This window comes from Rhododendron vialii, chromosome 2a, assembly GCF_030253575.1.
Source record: "Rhododendron vialii isolate Sample 1 chromosome 2a, ASM3025357v1".
NCBI classification, from domain to species: Eukaryota; Viridiplantae; Streptophyta; class Magnoliopsida; order Ericales; family Ericaceae; genus Rhododendron; species Rhododendron vialii.
Genome location: NC_080558.1, coordinates 43,974,808 through 43,993,939, shown reverse-complemented (window position 1 = coordinate 43,993,939; position 19,132 = coordinate 43,974,808). Strand labels below are relative to the sequence as shown.

Here is a 19,132-nt window from a genome sequence, read left to right as displayed (position 1 = left end):
CACTATATAGCATCATATACCCTAATTCCTCTACACACACACTCTCTGTCTCTGCTTTACGCTCTCTCTCATCACATCCTCACCAACTCTCTCTCTCTCTCTCTCATCACATCCTCAGCAACTCTCTCTCTCTCCAAAAATGCGTGAGATCCTGCACATCCAGGGGGGCCAATGCGGCAACCAGATCGGGGCCAAGTTCTGGGAGGTGGTGTGCGCCGAGCACGGCATCGACTCCACCGGCCGCTACCAGGGCGACTCGGATCTGCAGCTGGAGCGCGTCAACGTCTACTACAACGAGGCCAGCTGCGGCCGCTTCGTTCCGCGGGCCGTCCTCATGGACCTCGAACCGGGCACCATGGACAGCGTCCGGTCCGGGCCGTACGGGCAGATCTTCCGGCCCGATAATTTCGTGTTCGGGCAGTCCGGGGCCGGGAATAACTGGGCGAAAGGGCATTATACTGAGGGCGCCGAGCTTATCGATTCCGTGCTCGATGTCGTGCGGAAAGAGGCCGAAAACTGCGATTGTCTTCAAGGTATATAGTTTTAGATACGTATTTGTGTATATCTCTGTTTGCCTTCAAGGTATATGGAAAATGCTGTTTCAGTAGCCAGATCGGTGAATATGTAAATCTCTGTCGTTGTTTGATGTAGTTTTTATGAATGTTTGTTCATGGAGATGAATTGCGCACGTGTGAGGTAAAGCGATTCTAGATCTGCTCGGTGATGGCGATTGGTTAATTGGATTCATGGACTTTACTTGTAGGATTATGTATAATCACTTGACAAGGGCTGCCGAAGAAACGAGCTGCAGCTCGAGGCTCTGCTCGTTTAGTAGATGAATCAGGCTTGGCTCGTTAATAGCCGAGCTGAGCTCGAGCTCAAGTTTTTGGCTCATTTTAGTAAATGAGCCTCAACAAGTCAAGCTCAAACACAACAAAGCTCGGCTCATTTGTAGCCTATGTGGATTTATTTGTTTTCATCTGTTTTAGTTAGAGAGTCTACATATGGATTTGTTGTGTTCATTCTTTTAGTAAGATTGTCTGCATAGAGATATGTATACTGGAGAATATGAGGATTCACATGGTTATGGTAGAGCAAAATAGGCAAATAGATATGTATACTGGAGTTAATATGAGTATGCGCATGAATAAGGTAGTGCAAGATTCTAGATAAAAGTTCGAGAATATGCAAAACCTGCTCTGGGATGGCAATTGCATAAGCAGGTCATTTTACTTATATGGTTCAGTGTGTGTAAAGTAGATGTTTGGTGCGTGTGTGTTTGATGATATAGGTTGGGATGAGTGTGTTTAAATCAAGATATGCAAATCTGTATAAGCTTCTAGCATTTTTACATGAATTGGGCAGAGTAATTCTTGTGTAAAGTATCGAACGGTATTGAGCAGTTAGATCTGCTCCGGCGATGGCAATTGCTTAATAAGATTTTCAGATATTTACTTTTCTATCTGTAGCAATGTGCATATCTGAGTAGTTGTGTGTGTAAACAAGTGTGAGTGTACTGTCATGTATCCATCTGTGTTAGTATGGCGTTTTCTGAATCTAGATGTATCTATGCACATAAATTTAGTTACTCACATGCATAAGGAAGAACATACATATATAAAGTTTCAGAATATGCTATTTCAGTAGCTAGATCTACTTTGGTGATGGCAATCGGTTAATCGGAATTGTGGTTGTGTTGGTTGTAGGGTTTCAAGTGTGTCATTCATTGGGAGGAGGAACAGGATCGGGCATGGGGACGCTGTTGATATCAAAGATAAGGGAGGAGTATCCGGACCGGATGATGCTGACATTCTCTGTGTTTCCATCCCCAAAGGTGTCTGATACCGTGGTGGAGCCCTACAATGCAACGCTCTCTGTGCACCAGCTTGTTGAAAATGCTGATGAGTGTATGGTTTTGGACAATGAGGCCCTTTACGATATCTGTTTCCGTACCCTAAAGCTCACAACTCCCAGCTGTAAGTTCCCCTCTCCTATCTCTTCAATTGATAGCTACAGTTTACATATGTTTTGGATTTGTTTGGTTGCTGAGGCAATTGTAGAACACCAGACATGATTCTAACTATCGCTAGAGATTACTGAAAGATGACAAAGCGTAGTTTGACTGATTTTGATATATTTTATTTATTCACAAAACTGACTGGATTCTATAAGGTTTTTATGTGCTGAATATAGCAGAGTATATGTCCATAGTTTAGTGACATGGAGTTGGTATTCTTGTTTCTTTTATCTGGTCAATGTGTTTCTCTGAAGACTATTTTTAAATACCTCGGTAATACATATGCAGCACTGACCAGGTCATGTGTTGCTGGGTATATTCTGTGCACAAGTACAGCTGTGATCTCACATGGGTCTCACATGACATGATGTTGTACAGGGATCTGATAAGGTGATCGTATCAACATTCACAATTGTTAATTATGGAGTCCTCTCTAATTGGGACATCCATTTAAAACCATTATGTTTCCTGGTTGATGTGGGTATCTCACGTTCATCATTTAATTTAAACACTATGCTGTGTTGATTTTGCCATTATATAATGTCAAGTTTTAGTCTGTCACACGAGTCCAAAGGATGTTGCTGCTTCTCATCTGTATGGTTACTACTTACTAGTTTATATAATTGTTTTGTGTATTATAACTGGGATTCTGTGATGTGGTTGGTTTAAATGTAGCAAAAAGATGATCCATCAACATGACATGTCTGTCATCTCAAAAGTAGTTGTGCTCTTGACATTTTAATCTGAATCATAGTTATGGAAACCCCCTTGGTAATTACTGTAAGATTATCTTATTTGCACCTCTGGAGCTATTAATGATACAAAACCTTGTGATTCTGTGTTTCGGTACTTAAGTCCACCAGTTATAAAATTTTGTAGTGGTCCAATTTAACTTGGGACTAATTGTTTTCTTGTTTGATCAGTCGGAGATTTGAACCATTTGATTTCTGCTACCATGAGTGGCGTCACCTGTTGCCTTCGCTTTCCTGGTCAGCTCAACTCCGATCTTCGCAAGCTTGCAGTCAACCTCATACCATTCCCCAGGCTCCATTTCTTCATGGTTGGCTTTGCCCCACTCACATCTCGTGGGTCCCAGCAATACCGTGCCCTCACTGTTCCGGAACTCACCCAACAGATGTGGGATTCCAAGAACATGATGTGCGCTGCAGATCCTCGTCATGGTCGCTACCTCACTGCATCAGCTGTGTTCCGTGGCAAAATGAGCACGAAGGAGGTTGACGAACAAATGATCAATGTCCAGAACAAGAACTCTTCATACTTTGTTGAGTGGATCCCCAACAATGTGAAATCTACTGTTTGTGACATTGCACCTATTGGTCTGAAGATGGCTTCAACCTTCATCGGGAACTCTACTTCAATCCAGGAAATGTTCAGGAGGGTTAGTGAGCAGTTCACTGCTATGTTCCGTAGGAAGGCTTTCTTGCATTGGTACACTGGAGAGGGTATGGATGAGATGGAGTTTACTGAAGCGGAGAGCAACATGAACGATTTGGTCTCTGAGTACCAGCAGTATCAGGATGCAACTGCTGACGAGGAAGGGGAGTATGAGGACGAGGAGGAAGCGTATCAGGAGGAATCCTAAACCAATGCTAGAATCTGTCGTACTGTTCCTTGATGGGCAGATTGTGTTTTTTGTTGTTTGAATGTTTTGACTATGTGGGTTTGCTTTGTTTGAATCTGGGATTGCGGTATATGCGTCTGCTTCTTGCTTGAGTTGTTTTTGTTATTTTGACAGTTTGGTGGGTAGTTTTTGGTTTCTCGATCTTATCGTAGTCATGAACTAAATGAAACTCCAATTCCAATATAAATATGCACCCAGAGCTTTCAGATTTGCCTCGTGTCTAAGTTTTCCATTTCTGGTGTCTGAGATTGAATTGTCTTTTGGCTTTCTTTGATGGTTTATTGGTTTTGTAGATGATAGCAATTTCCTGGTCTCTTGAATTTGCTATTTTCTTGTTCTGCTGAAATTCATGTGTTCTTGAGAGGGTGGCTGTAACCAGTTTTGAACGTCTACTGTGGTCAATTATCTGGGGTTGGTGTGAGAGTGCTAATTGTGTCCTAAGCTCTGGAACAATTCATGAATTCACCCAAACCCATTCGAACAAAAGTAACACAAATTGAACCAACGTATGAGATCTTTGGTTGGATGGGTCTCAATAATCACTTTTATGAGCCAATAAGTTGTTATCAATAACTCAAAACTGACTGCTTCGGCTGAAAACTTGCTCCCTTCGTTTCCTTCAAAAAATTTCATTTCGTTTTCGTTTTTGCTCTTGTATTGTTTCTCGAAGTAAATACGATGAAGATTGTGAAATTAAGCCTGTAGGTGCATTTCATCTCCTAATGTTAGGAATTGTTTGGAGAAGAAATTCAATGTGTTCGAATCACACACATACAAGCCAAAAGAAAATAATTTTCGCATTCCACTTTCTAATAAACGCAGTATAAAATCCGTCTCCTAGTGTACTGCGAAAATTATATTGTTTGTCATTTTTAAGCATTGAAACATGAGTTTTGGAGTGTCTTTATAGAAAAGGGAGTTGCATAAATCTGGTAAAATATTTTAGTTCATAACTCCATACATAGGAGTGTTTTTGGAGAAAGTTTGGTAAAAGAAAAACAAGTTAAATTTAAGCTAGTCTACAAGAATACAAAAAATAGTTACAGTAGATAGGAAAATGTTAAAAGGTCATACTCATAGTCATAGGCATAGCAATACATTATTGGGTTAGAAAGAATATGAGTACATACTCCCTCGGGTCCCAAAAAGATGACCGGAGCCGCTCATTTTCTTCAAAATATTTGTTTAGAATACTTATAAAAAATCAGCTCAATTGAATATCGGTAACAGTGTTCATAAAAAATTTACTTTCCTTCTGAATTCACGCTCCGGTTATCTTTTTGGGACCTGTACAAAGCAAGATGTACCCTGGGTATGTACCCCTTTGTAGGTACTCATAGCAAAGTTGTTTACACCCTCCGCCTCTGTTCTCAATCCTCATTCTACCCTCCCGTTCCCTATCCTCTTTCATGCCAAATTTGACATAGGATTATATCGACATTGACAATGAAATAGCACGGTCAAAAAAGTTTAAACCAAAGGGACCAAAATAAAATATTCAAAAACGACAGGAACAAATTATGTAATATGCACTTGATTTACTACTGTTCTTCAAAAACTAGGGTTTAGTCATCTCTCTCTTCTCTCTCTCTCTCCAACGCACAGAAATGGCGGAGGAACCCCCAATCACTCCTCCCCCACCACCGTGTTGGAGCAATATAGTGAAGCAGCAGCAACCACTACCAAACCACCACCATCCCGTCAGCGGCGGCGGCCTCACGGCGGCGGCGCCCGATCGGGTGTTCGTGGACAGCTGCAAGTCCAGCAAGGGCATCGCCGTCGCGGTGGTGGACGCCACCGCCATCATACAAGGCGGCGAGAAGCTCGTAAACTGCGCCGACAAGTTCATGTCCGTGTCCGAGGTCATGGACGAGGTTAAAGACCCCATGTCACGTCACCGCCTCAATTTTGTTCCCTTCACTGTTGAGACCAGGGAGCCTTCTCCTGAATCCCTCAAAAAAGGTTTGCCCTTTTCCGGAAATATATCTACTCATGGACAGGGATATGGGTGTAATACTTGTTTAGATTTGAACATTGGACTATTTTGTGTTCTTGCCTCTGGTAATGTTAATTGTTCTATTGTAAACTGTCCTCGTGGCGGTGGTCGAGAGTTTAGTCACAATAATCCTTTAGTAGGGCCTAGGGTGTAAACAAGCCGAGCCTCCCTAATTTACTTAAGGAGCCTCTTTAAACGAGCCAAGCCAAACGAGCCGAGCTTTTGAAGTGCCGAGCTTGAGCTTGGCTCGTTTACTAATCAAGCCAAGCCAAGCCAAGCCAAGCCTTACAGAGCCGAGCCATGAGCTGCTCGTTCGTTTGCAGCCCTACTAGGGCCCTTCGCTCTTGCCCTCAATCCCCACTTTTTGCTCGCTCTCTCATTGTTGCTCTGGCGAACGTTAGTACTTTGGGATATTTTTAGAAGAGCTTTCACGCTTGCGGTTGCGCTCTGGCTCGTGCTTGCATACGCGTATTAAGTGACTTTGGTCAAGAGGCCCGGTGGGCTGTCATTAAGGTTTAAAAAGTGCATTGAAATATGTGAAAATGTATAAAAAGTGAGTGAAAGTGCATTAAAAAGTGTAAAAGATGTATTGGAGTATGTGTTTTTTCAATCTTGTTCTCAGTTTTTTGACAGCCTAGTGGGCTAGCAATAGAAGGACCCGATGTTAATTTTTCTATTGTAACTGCCCTTGTGGTGGTGGTCAAGAGCTTAGTCACAATAACCTTTCAGTAGAGCTCTTCTCTCCCGCCCTCAATCCCCTGCATGTTCTCGCACTCTCAATGTCTCTCTCGCGCATAGTATGTGACATAGGTCAAGAGGTCCAAGGTTTGAGTCATGTGGTCGATGCCCCCTCCTTGAACCTTGCCTTCCTGATCCCTAGTTGTGATCCACTGGCCTTAGTGGGGCGGTAGTGATTGGTTCATCATAGGGCCCTCTGCAGGTCCGGACTTCTTATGGTTACGCCCAAGAGAGGTTGCTATAGTTGTTTGCCCCATTTTTTGCTTAGCAAAAGAAATATACTGCCTCTGTTGTGTAAGTTGTGATGTGAACTAGTTGACTGATCAACTTGATAATGTAAGCAAATACTGGCAATGGGAATCATGTCAGGCGCGCTATATGTGTGAGGTGCTCAAATTGTGAAATTTGGAAGATTTTGATAGACTGTTCATCCTTTGGAAAAAAAATTCCAGTAATTGTGAGATTTGGAAAATTTTGATAGAATGTTCATCATTTCTTGATTCTTTTAACATTTAGTTGAATATATGTATACTTGTTGATATTTGAGCTTTGTGTTATTACCTTTGGTAATATTAATTATTCTATAGTAGCTACCTCTGTTGCGTAAATTTTGATGTGAACTTTTCGACCGATCAACTTGATACTGTAAGCAATACTGGTAAACAGGTAGTATGTCAGGTGCTCAAATTGTGTGAGAAGTATGTCAAAATGCGTTTTTCCCCCAATGAAGTACTTGTGAGATTTGAAAATTATCATTGAGCTGGAACCTTGAGAGGGATTGTTGTTGTATGTTTTGTGGTTGAATTTAGGACCTTTCCTTTTCTTTTCATACTCGTTTGCGGTGCAAATCTGTGTTTGGGTTATTTCTTGTGAAATAAGTCGAAGGAGTATTCTTGTTCTCCTGTTGTGCCATGGGAGGAACATTTACATCAGTGAATGTATTATGTCGAAAGGCTTCTACATATCTCTCAATAAGTTTTGATGCTGGGGGTACCATATTAATAAAGTTTTATCCATCCGTGCCTTGACAGTTATCAAGTTTGCAAGGGCAACCGGTGACTTACAGACGCTTTCTGATGTTGATCTGAAGCTCATTGCTTTGACTTATACACTGGAATCTCAGATCCATGGTACTGCACATCTCAGAGACATTCCTCCCCCTATTCACACGGTAAATGTGAAGAGGTTGCCTGAGAAAGATATGCCTGGGTGGGGCTCCAATGTTCCTAATTTGGAAGAATGGGAAGCATTGGAGACTGAGGCTGAGGCTGAGGCTAAATCAAACCCCAATTCGAGAATCCTCCCATTAAAAGACCTAGACTTGAATGCCATCCCCACCGCTCACCATGTGAGTGATGAAGATTGTTCAATGGGTCATGAAGGTGACTTTCATGTCGGAAATGAGGAAGATGCTGATGGCGAATTTGGAAAACCCAGGAAAAATTTACCTGCGAAGAAAGAGGTAAACATTGAAGGGAAAAAGATGGTGGCAGATGGAATTGATGCCTCTCAAGGACAATTCGAGGATGATGCTGGTGACTGGCTGCCTGCTGTTAGCCGAAGTACTCATAGAAAGTACCTGAGGAGAAAAGCCAAACGTGAAATGTATGGGGCCTTGTCTGACAAAGATAGTCAGCAAGATGCAGCAGAAAATGTAGACATTGATAACATTGAAAATGAAACTCATCAACTAACAGTTGAAATTTCTGATGAAACACCTGTAGATGAAATTTTGGAGGAAAGAAAGGTTTCAGAAGAGGAGAACATTGAGGGAGGTCTTTCAACAATTTTGAATGAAATGAGGCTAGAAGAAGACTCATTAAAGGTTCTTGAAGAAGGAAAGGAGGCGGAGTGGAGTAATTCATGTGCAGGACTTGAGTCTAACACTTCCACAGGGGAGGAACCCCCATCTGATGATAATGCAAATATAGATGTTGATGGAGGTCAGATTGAAAATGTCAACGAAGAATTGGAACATATGGATATTTCAAGCCAGACAAATGGAAGTGTCAATGCTTCATATGTGGATGACAACAGTAGTGAGCAGAGCTGGACGTTAAGATCCTTGTCTGAATCAACTGTCGCTTGTATAACGAGTGATTTTGCAATGCAGAATGTACTTCTGCAGATGGGTTTACGGTTGCTGGCACCTGGAGGAATGCAGATCCGCCAGCTGCACAGGTATATATACATCAGTTGCTTCTTTGGGATTGCGTTTTTACTGTTTGGCCTTTAATTGTCTGGATTTGATATGACCTTTTGTAGTGAATTCGTTGATTTTTTTTCTTCTAATATGGAGCATGAGTAATTACTTAAACTAATAATTTGTCTTTTCTGATTTCCTGGTTATGACATCCTTTCTGGATCCATGAACGATTTAGTTGATGAAGAAGTGTGCTAATTATGAGACATACTTTCAGGTGGATACTGAAATGCCACGCTTGCTTTAAGGTGACTACAGAAGTCGGTAGGATCTTCTGCCCCAGTTGCGGAAATGGTGGCACCCTAAGGAAGGTAGCTGTCACAGTAGGTGAAAATGGCATAGTTCTTGCTGCCCGCCGGCCACGTATTTCCTTGCGCGGCACACAAGTAAGTAGTAGTATTGCGTTCTTTCCTTCTTCTGTGGGTAATTCTGCAGAAATTTATGATTCTTCATGTTTTATTGACTTTTCTTTTATGGGTGTTGCTAATGCCAAACTATTTTTGTTAATGCCAAAAATTGTTGTGCATAAAAGCCATGTACCTTGCACATGTTGCATGGCTTTTATACAATATACACTATAGTTTTGGCACTAACAAAAACAGTTTTGGCATTATCATTTCCTTTTATCTTTCGTGTGTATATTTGTTTTGTTGTGCTGTTAAGGTTAACAAAAAGCTGCTTGCTCGAGGACAACTGGTTGTCTATTTCTTCTTGTTATGTATGGCAAGCTTTCATTTTACTACCTTCTGAGGAGAGCTTTGCTGGCTTTTCATTCTTCTAACAATCCTTTTGTTTTTTCTGGTGGGGGGGGGGGGGGTGAATTTTGATAAGTCACTTGAAAAGTTAGTCTATGAACCAATCAAAGGTATCCCTTGTTGAGATGCTATAACATTTCTGTTTGTTCGCGAGACGATTGCATACTTAGGTGCAACAGGTAATTTATAATGCCAAATGACAGGCTCTTGGTATGAGGCATCTGAGGCTTGGAAATTAGTTGTCTAAAGTGAGTTTATCTCCAATATAGTTGATCATGCTAAGTTTTACAGATTCATCTGAAGTTTAGTTGCCCTTATGGCCATTTATATATGCACTGACTCTTGTCCTTGTGCAGTTTTCTCTGCCTTTACCCAAAGGTGGAAGAGATGCCATTACTAAGAACCCTATTCTAAGAGAAGATCAGCTTCCGCAGAAGTTCCTGTACCCGAAGACAAAGAAGAAGAATAAACAGGTTAGCTTTCGACTTTCTTTCTTGCCCTTTTCTCCATGTCGGCCGGCTTGTTTCCATTCCTATCTTCCTGTCCCTTCCCCCTCTCGATCTATTTCTGATATATTGCTTGTAACTGAAGCTGACTTCTCTTTGTTTCAAATCTTTAGGGAGATGACATCTTTTCTTCCGATGACATCTTTCGCCACCAAACAGATAAGAAAGCACCTCTGCAGCCTCCTGTAAGGAAAGCATTGGCAGTTTTCAGTGGAAAGAGAAATCCCAATGACAACCATTACTCCCGTTCTAAGCGTTAGATAGTTTTTACGGTTAAGTTTTGTAATTTGTAATGTGTTTTGACTTATTTTTGTGAGGGCTTGTATGTTTGTTTAATGAGCTGCTCGAAGGAGAGAGATTATGTTTCGTTGAGTTTTTGATGGCTGCATAAGGTTGCTGAATAATTCTGTGTTGACTATTTATTCTCAGACTGATCACAATTTTGGACTAGTTTTCGCGTAGTACTTGCTTTGTTTTTGGCTTCTCGCTTTCAATGATTTTTCATTTGAAGTATTTGAATCAATCTGGGGATTCGCAGCAATATTTGAACTGCTATTGTGAATGAAGCTGAAAGTAACAATCTCCTGGTCTTGATGACACGGTGGGTTAAGTTCTTGGCTTCATAGTAATGTTGATAGCAGTATGTTTCGAGAAAGCAGATGATGCTACATAGATAACAAAGAGGCGCTTTTCTGCAGTATTGTTTTTGCTGCTTATTAGTAGAGTATCATTCAACTCTCTCTCTCTCTCTCTCTCTCTCTCTCTCTCTCTCTCTCTCTCTCTCTCTCTCTGTTTGGGGTTGGCAAAGATTTTTGAATTGTCAAGGGCCAACCACTGGAAATAAACAATGTGGGGAAATAAACAGAGGCCAGGGTTTAGCTATCATGCAAGGGCCAGTCACTGGACCAGTCATAACTGTTGTACGCCAGTCGAAAGAGTACGCCAATTACGTTATTTGGTCAGTGCTTGGCTTTGCATGATTTGAGCTTTGAAACACGACCAGAAGGATCCCAGAGGCCTTCTTTAACAGAAATAACAAGTAAACAACTACACAGTTCTAAAATACGAAAAGCATTAAACTGGTTCTCATCATGCTGAAAGGTGATAAAGTAAACAGAAAGCAGAAAGATGGATGATCGATGATCTCCACGCCAGTACTGCACATATCACCATGACTGACGTACAATTCATTCTGGCTAGCGTGCGCCATTGATGACCATACTCGATGCTTGAAATGCTGTCAGCTTTAAGGTCAGGACTGGTATTGATTACCAGCCTTGACCCTACTAACACCCCTCAGGGGCCAGAACGGGTTGCAGAATAAAAGGTGGTATACATTTTTATGATGGAGTTTGATAGAAGATTTGAGCTTGAACTTGAAGTTTAAGGGATGGATGAAGAGTGAGAGAGGTGCTATGACATGTGGGGGTATACTCCTTGCTTGTTCTTTCAATGGGTGAAAGAAGAAGCAAAGAACTAAAAGAAGGAGGGATGAACTTGGGAGCTCTTTTATGAGAGTTAACTTTGTGAACCCCTTGTATATAAATGAAAGGAGGGTATTTATAGGCTAGAAGTGGACTGAGGAGAGGGCTGATCAGTTGGGTTAAAGGGTGGTTAGGTTAAGGAGAGAAGCCTCTATGCATTAAATGCATGGGACTTGGGTTGAAAAGTGGTGAGGAGAGATGGGGAGCCGGCTGAGCAATTGTAATCATCAGGGGACTGTAGACTACGTCAGGATGGCCACAAAAGTCTCGAGCACGTGGTTGAATAATGATATTTGACTGACTTTTGACTGGCGTACGCCGACATTATACCTGCGTGCTCCGGTGATAACTGAGTCAACGGTTGATAACTGACACGTGGCAGTTGACTGGCGCACGCCAGCACAGTACTGGTGTAAGCAAGTATGGTTTTGCTGAGGCCATTTGGTTCTGGCTTGAAGGGTTTGGACAAGGCTCGACAAAGATTTGAACGAGGTTCAGGACGCTCAAAGCTCAAACACGCCAATAACCTTGGAATGTTCTTGACCGTAATCATCATCGGAGAATCAAAAACCGTAGATGGACTAATCTGGACAGTCCATAATAGGGTGTCTACAATATCCCACCCATATCCGAGGGATTCTACGTCCCATCTTTTTGCCTCCCAGCGAACAAATGAGCCCTGCAAGCGAATAATTCCTGTGATTGGTTTCGAGAAGTACGGATTCTCTCTTTCAAATGAGGGAACTCTCATATGGCTAGATGATATAGAATCTAAAAAAGATTAGGTAACAAACTTCATGAGTTCAAATATTGTGGTTTATCCTTCTTAGGATATCACTAACTTCATGAGATGTCATTTCGCTCGTCACTGCAGGAAGGGAAAAATGGGGGGGAAAAAGGGAAGGAACTTTTGGAGATATGTACTCAGAAAAGTAGTACTACCTCCGTCCCAATTGAATTGTCATTTTTGAAAGTTCGTGCCACTTTTCAATTGATTATATTTTGTAATTTGTAATGTTTTAGGTGATTTTAAAAATATTGTATTATAGAACAAATCGAGATCTATCAAACAAAATCCATATTGGATATAAAATTTATTACCAATTTAAAGATATCACTAGTTTTTTTATTCAGTTAGAATAGAACTGAGACAAGTAAATTGAGACGGAGGGAGTATTAAGTAATGGGCAACATGAACCTTCACTATTTAGTAGTTCCATCAATCCACTAATCAACCAATCGTATACAAAGAGATGAGGTTTTCCCATGCAAGAAACTCTTATATCATGTTTCTTATAAAGCATGGGAACGTTTACAAGAAAAAGATAAGTGAAAGAAAAAAAAAATTGAAAACAAGGAAGAATTACTCCTTTCGTATTTCGGATATACAGTGTGTTAGCATCAACTCAGTTAGATGATGAAAGTGCAAGCTCTGCCCACGCCAAAGAAGACGCCTTGAGCTCAGCCGATACGGACGTGTCAATTCTGCTCTCCAACATAGTGCACAGTTCTGCCATGGATGCCCGTTTGGAAGGATTGGGATTGATGCAAAGGATCACAGCCTCACATATCGTTTGAAGCTCATCGTATTTGAAATGCTTCAACTCCGGATCCACCACATAAGACATCACTTCCGGTATTTCAAGAAAATCCTTGGCCTGCACAAATGCATAGGGTTTAGGCCTTTTAAGGTTTTGGCGAATCTAGGAATAAATTCTTGGGGCCAACCGTGCTTAATCTCTTCAAAAGCAATATCAACGTGTAGAAAATTCACCAAAGCTTCAAGTACTTACCCAGTCCACCAAGCAACCTTTGTCCTTGCAGTAAGAAGGTCTCCCACTGACAATTTCCAGTAGAAGTACACCAAATCCGTAAATGTTTCCTTGGACATCAAGATGGCGTTCTTCTAATGAATTTGGAAGAACACATACAGCACCTTGATTGCCGATAGAGCCTGCGTTCTTCTCTGATCTTGAATGAATCGACTTCCAACTTTCAAAATCAACCAGCTGCAGCCGCAATAAAGATAGAACATCATTAATGAGGTAATGTCCTTGATATTGTATAAGTTATTCAGGTGGAAACAACTATCCGCATAAAAAATTATACACGATTTGAAAGCTTAATCGCCGAGGAGAAAATCTATCGTCTTGAATTTTCTCAATCTCAAATTAAGTCCAGGCAAACTTCAAGAAGCCAACAACATCCCAATTAATATGGTAACCCGGCGTTCTCTTGCACGAGCTAATTTCTGAAATGAAGTAGTCATTTTTTAAACTTTTTGTATGAATCTTTTGGCAAAAGCAAAACAAAGTACAGTAGAAGAAAAGGGAAAATTAGCTTGAAAAATCCCACCATAAATTCAAGATTCAAACACAGCCCCAATGCATAGATAAAAGAGAATGTTAACAAAGTCATGTTGGTAGCTTCAGCATATACCTTGGGAGAAAATTCATCCGTAAGATAAACAGCACTAGAATTCAACGCGGATATAGTAAAAGGTGGGTCAAGTTCTGTGTGAAAATATCTAAGTCCCTGGGCAATGCCAATAACAATTTTCATACGGCGCGTCCAAGATAATTGGCATCCTTCTCCATCTGCAGTTATATACAGAATACTTAGGTCTAAGTCAATGCAACATGTTAAAGTAGCCCTCTATTAGAAATAACAAGCTTTACTTACAATGGAGGTGCTCATACAGTGTCCCGTTTGACGCATACTCAAAAACCAACATCCTTGTAAATGGATTACTCTCTCTGCAATAACCCAGTAATTTTCCTGCATTCTCATGGTCTAATCTTGACAAATCAGCCACCTGAATTGTGCAAAAACTGAAATGTTTTAAAGGTAGATTCTGTCATAGCTGATTACATTTGTATTTGTAGGTGATAGATACTTTTGCCTCAAAAGCTCTAAGTTAGAGAGTGTCAAAAGACCAAATACTTTACCTCCCTCTGAAAATAAAGCTCAAGATATCCCGTCCAATGCTCTTCTTTAATGCCAAGGGATATTACAGCGATCTCGGGCCCTTCTTTCAAGGTGCCTTTATAGACTAGACTGTCTGGAGAGGACCCAATAATATTGCTGAAATCTTCACACGCTACTTCAAGTTCTTGTCTGTTAAATCTCACCACATCCTTCAACATCTCTGAATCTGTAAATAACACCCCGCCAAAGTACAGTTACGATCCTTTTGAAGAGCGAAACTCATAGACTTAAGGTCCTGTTTAGTTTGCCTTGCTTGCTTAGTTCTTAAAATAAGCAATAAGCAAAACCAAGAGTAAGTAAAATTGTTGGGCTACCAATTGCTTATTTGCAGATCGCTTTGCTTTTTTGGGTATTGCTTATTTTAGAGGCAGCTGTAGAAAAAGCTTATTTGGTTTAGGCAATAAGAAAATAAGCAATGGAACTAAATGGGCCCTCAGAATGTGATCTGGAAATTACAAGAGAGCTCACCAATGTATATCGTCACATGGTCCTTGCTGCTTGCAGATTTCTTCCAAGGGATAAGGATAGATGGTTTGCTTTTGCATCTCCGGACAGCGGTGAGGAGAGCAACGAGGAAGAGAGCTCCCACCATGGTTCCAGTCACTATTTCCAAAGCTAAAAGCCAGGCGGGCCTTGAAGCTGCCTCATGCTTGTTTCCATTTTGAGCAGGCCGGTGGTCAGGGTTTACACCTGAATGGGTTTTGGTAAGTTGTGCATAAGCTGTCATAGGAGTTATTTGGTCATTTGCAAACCACAATGCGGAATTTAATTAGCCCCTGGTACCACCATGTTCTACTACACTTTGAGTGAAATTCTGGTAAAATATCAGTACACCTGGAACAACATAATCGACTCCATGCCTTCACAGAAACTCATATAAGCCATTTCGGAAAAATGGGTCCATTTTTTGGTGCTGTATTCCAATGATACTGGTTTGGATCTTAACGTCAACGTCCAAACCAAGTAAATTAACCATTTTTACGGGTTTTAGCAAAGGTTCTAAACCATCCAATGCCGAATACTTGTTTTCTACCCATACTGATTTTGTAAATTTATTTATTGTTCTTCTTAAACAGCTCAATAACAGCCCTTAGGACAATTATGTTGTACATACCACATTTTGCAGTAGGGCGTTGTGTGGGATCTTTGTCATCTAAACAGTTCCCTTGAAAGCTTAACCTGCAGGAAAAAAAATTATTAAATGAAGGCTGAGAGAACAAAACAATCCATGGGGAAGGGAGATATAAGAGTTACCCTGAAATGTTTTCCAGGCACTTGGGTATGCTCCCAACAAAGAAGTTGTACGAGAAATTAGCAAACATTAACTGACTTGAACGACAAAAGCCAGTAGGCTCCCAACTTGAGGCAGACCTGCAACAGAAAGGGAATGTGTCAATTTTAAGAAAATAATGAATACATTGGGAACACCATCTGAAATAACTTTATTTTCCATCATGGCAATCTCCACTTTGAATATGACTTCAAACATTCATAGGCCTTAATCACATTGGAATCCTTGGGCACTAAAGAATGCAAAATTCCAATGATCATAAATCAAAAGCCAACATCAATAGACAGTTGGTTCGTTTTAGCTTCCTAAAGATTTTCAGGACGTTTAAAATTTACCAGAGAGAACCAGCAGTTGGTCCGAAAAGATTCAACATGCACTTTCCCCAAAGATAAAGCCAGAGGAACTAACACTAGTCTTCTATCTTTTAAAAACCCAGATGGCATGATCTCTGTCATGGTTACCCAACCTTGACCTAGAAATAGTTCGAAATCAAGAAAATAGAGAAATAGACACCTAGATATGAATTTAGCTCCTACATCCTTCAATATTTTTCTTTTCCCCCTTAGTTGATATAGCCAAACAAGAAAAAAATGGTTTCCATTGTTCCTCCTTCGACTTACCTTCTATACTATACCAATCAAAGCCACCTTAACCTAGGTAAGCAAGAAACCATACAACTAGTGCTAACATCATCTTTTGGCAGTGCTGCATTGTAGTAAGAATGCTCTTATCATTATTTTAAAAATAACAGATGTATACAATTTTGTTATGATTATGAAGGATCTAAACCATAATATTATGTCTATGATTTGAAATGTTATGGAAAAAAATTTGTAAAAAGCCTATTCCTTCTGGTTAGATAACAATGGAATGAATTATTCAACTTCCAAAAAACCAAACATCATAAACACGAATGAAGAACTTGTTAACAAGAAACATAAGGAATTGAATAACGCTTGCTTCCACAAATCACTCAAATTCTTTGGGCGCGTTAAGCAAAGATCCAAAGGGATGGAATACAACACATACAAGTTAAACGAACTATCAACTATTAGAAAAGAGGCTCTATAAGTAGGTAACAGAGTATATCCTTTTCAGTATTAAAAGATAGGCACTAATATACAAGATGGCATTTTCCACCCGTAAAATCATCTTGTATTGCATATATTGATGCGACAAATATCCTAACAAAGCAATATGACGTATGCCACCTAACAAAATCTGCAAACCTTACATGTTTTCAGTATTGGAATAGGTTGAACAAAGAAGTCTAATAAATTCATAGATAGCGTTGAGTCCGTTGACCAGTTCATCAATACTCTAGCTGATAGATCAGTTATACAGGATAGATACATTTCAATTTCATTATCTACCCAGAAGAGCACATTCAAGTTCACATACATGCTACAAGCAACACTGAGTGAAAGCACACCAAATCAACCCCACATGTGAATAATCCCAAACTTCGACAAAAGAGAATCGAATGCAAGAATCTTGTGCTTACATCCCGTAAATGCTGGAATTAGAAGCGGAATTGTTATTTCCAGGTATGGCTCCTTGAAGCTTATTCCTATCCAGCCTAAGTTCGTCAAGATAATTCAAATTGCCGAGCTCGGGAGGCAGCTCTCCTGTCAACACATTCGACTCAAGATTTCTGCAGCAAAACAAGCAAAGGTCAAGAAAGGAACATGGAGTCAAAACTCAGAAGTGAAGAAACCGAATGTCGAATTGCACGTACAATGTCATAAGACTGGTACAATTTCCAAGCTCAGGGGGAATCGGACCGACTAGCTGATTCATTCCCAAATCCAAGACCTGTAGGTAGTTCAACTTGCCAAATTCTTTGGGTATTGCACCAATCAGATTGTTTCCATGCAAAATTCTGCAAAGAAACAGTATGTTTGTCATCGCATTCAAACTTGAAAATAATACATTTCAAGAAAAATGTAAAGAGGAGATCAATCATGGCAAGTTTTATAGAAGGAAACCATACAATTCTTGCAAGGCAGAGAGTAGACCCAATTCTGGAGCAAGAAAACCCCTTAGTGCTGAACCAGAAATGTTTCTGCAACAAAGTTCCACCAACAAATGGGTAATGGGTCAAATAATTAGCCTTCCATTTAACCCATTCAATGTCTTACAAGAGAAGAAAATGCCAAAAGTTTCAAAAAAGACACATAACTATTAATGTGTTTGTACTCTACACAATTGAGAGAAATACTTATGAGAGAGATAAAATCTTACAACTTCAAGACATGATTTCGAGCTATAGAACAGGAAATGCCATTCCAATCACATGGATCTGCATCTAGAACATTCCAATTCGACATAGCCAGAAGCGGGTCCTCATATATAGCTTCTTTGAAGGCATTAAGCGCATAAACTGCACAAAACCAAGAATCCCTTTGAGGAAAGAAAAAAAAAATCATAGTTTTTTGGCAACTGCCCATTATAATCTAATGCAGTTATAGACAACAAAACTCAAGCATTTCTCCACAAAATGGATCAATCACTCTAAAAAATAATGACTAATTCGAGATCTAAGTAAAGAAATAAAGAAAATGGGAGAAGAAAATACCTTCATTTGATGGAGATGCTTCACAAGTTGCAAGAAAGAGTCCCAAACAAACCCAAACTAGTTGAAGTGAACCAAAGGGTCTCATTTTTTCACTCATCGTTATTTCACTCAAACCTCGTAACCAAAGAACTCATTGAATCAAGAAGTCCCCGAGAAATCAAGAAAAGAAGAAAACCCAGGAAAAGGAAAAAGAAACAGACGAGTTGGAGATATGGGTTAATCAAGAAAGAGAGAATGAAATTAGGATAAACCGAAGTAAACAAATGTGGGTTTATCAGGAGAGGCTTAAAGAAAGATTAAGAAGAAAGATTGCAACAAAAATGAGAAAGTGAAAGTTTAAAGCAAGCTTAAGGGTAAATCAAGAACCCACTCTGCAACAACCCTTGAAAGCAAAAAAATCACTGTAAATAAGTCGGTGAGGAGACTGAAGTTGCAAAGACTTGGATTCAAAGAGTGGTTGGTCTTCCGAAGTAGATAGAGAGAGAAAGAGAGAATGTAGAAAGATATTCGGAAATGGGTTGAAAAGATAGAGAGAAATCGTTAACAGAGAATAGTGGGATCTATAAGAGAGAGAGAGAGAGAGAGAGAGAGAGAGAGAGAGAGAGATCTATGTTGGTGAATGTTTTTGGCATTTTTGCATTCCGTTTGACATGGGTATTCAAATTGGCGGTTTTTTGGAGATAATTTTGTGGGATTTTTTAGGAGGTGTAATTTTTGAGAAAGAAAAAGTAATTGGGTGATTATTAGTGGCGTGGGTTCGTGTGGTAACAACTTTAATCTTCTCTAATGACTATTCTGTTAGCTGGGTAAGATTTTTCAAAAGCTCTAAAAGTTCAATCCGTATGTCTTCTTTACATTTCTGCTTTTTGTTTTGCCTTTTGGACATGGATAAATCTGTCCGCACAGCCAATCTGTGCAAAGATTGTGAACAGAT

The 19,132-nt window shown here is 40.2% G+C and overlaps 3 protein-coding genes across 4 annotated transcripts; 2 read left to right on the top strand and 1 right to left on the bottom strand.

The window, feature by feature from the left end:
* LOC131315624 (tubulin beta-2 chain-like) lies at nt 1-3,869 on the top strand. The gene is made up of 3 exons (XM_058344792.1): nt 1-533; nt 1,707-1,976; nt 2,941-3,869. The coding sequence occupies exons 1-3, from the start codon at nt 140-142 to the stop codon at nt 3,618-3,620; spliced, it is 1,344 nt and encodes a 447-aa protein (XP_058200775.1). The 5' UTR covers nt 1-139; the 3' UTR covers nt 3,621-3,869.
* A 1,329-nt stretch (nt 3,870-5,198) lies between these two features.
* Nucleotides 5,199-10,307, top strand: LOC131315622 (RNA-binding NOB1-like protein). The gene is made up of 5 exons (XM_058344791.1): nt 5,199-5,621; nt 7,425-8,574; nt 8,814-8,982; nt 9,708-9,824; nt 9,971-10,307. The coding sequence occupies exons 1-5, from the start codon at nt 5,267-5,269 to the stop codon at nt 10,115-10,117; spliced, it is 1,938 nt and encodes a 645-aa protein (XP_058200774.1). The 5' UTR covers nt 5,199-5,266; the 3' UTR covers nt 10,118-10,307.
* Nucleotides 10,308-12,513: 2,206 nt separating this feature from the next.
* On the bottom strand, nt 12,514-18,845 carry LOC131315621 (probable LRR receptor-like serine/threonine-protein kinase At1g63430). 2 transcript variants are annotated; one of them, XM_058344789.1, is made up of 13 exons: nt 18,199-18,845; nt 17,865-18,003; nt 17,614-17,685; nt 17,359-17,502; nt 17,125-17,274; nt 15,584-15,700; nt 15,444-15,508; nt 14,798-15,049; nt 14,290-14,495; nt 14,024-14,156; nt 13,781-13,938; nt 13,135-13,350; nt 12,514-12,999 (listed from the first exon to the last, which is right to left on the bottom strand). In XM_058344789.1, the coding sequence occupies exons 1-13, from the start codon at nt 18,293-18,295 to the stop codon at nt 12,748-12,750; spliced, it is 2,001 nt and encodes a 666-aa protein (XP_058200772.1). In that variant the 5' UTR covers nt 18,296-18,845; the 3' UTR covers nt 12,514-12,747. The 2 variants fall into 2 exon arrangements, with proteins under 2 accessions (XP_058200772.1, XP_058200773.1); XM_058344790.1 differs by having other exon boundaries at nt 14,798-15,019.
* Nucleotides 18,846-19,132: the final 287 nt, after the last annotated feature.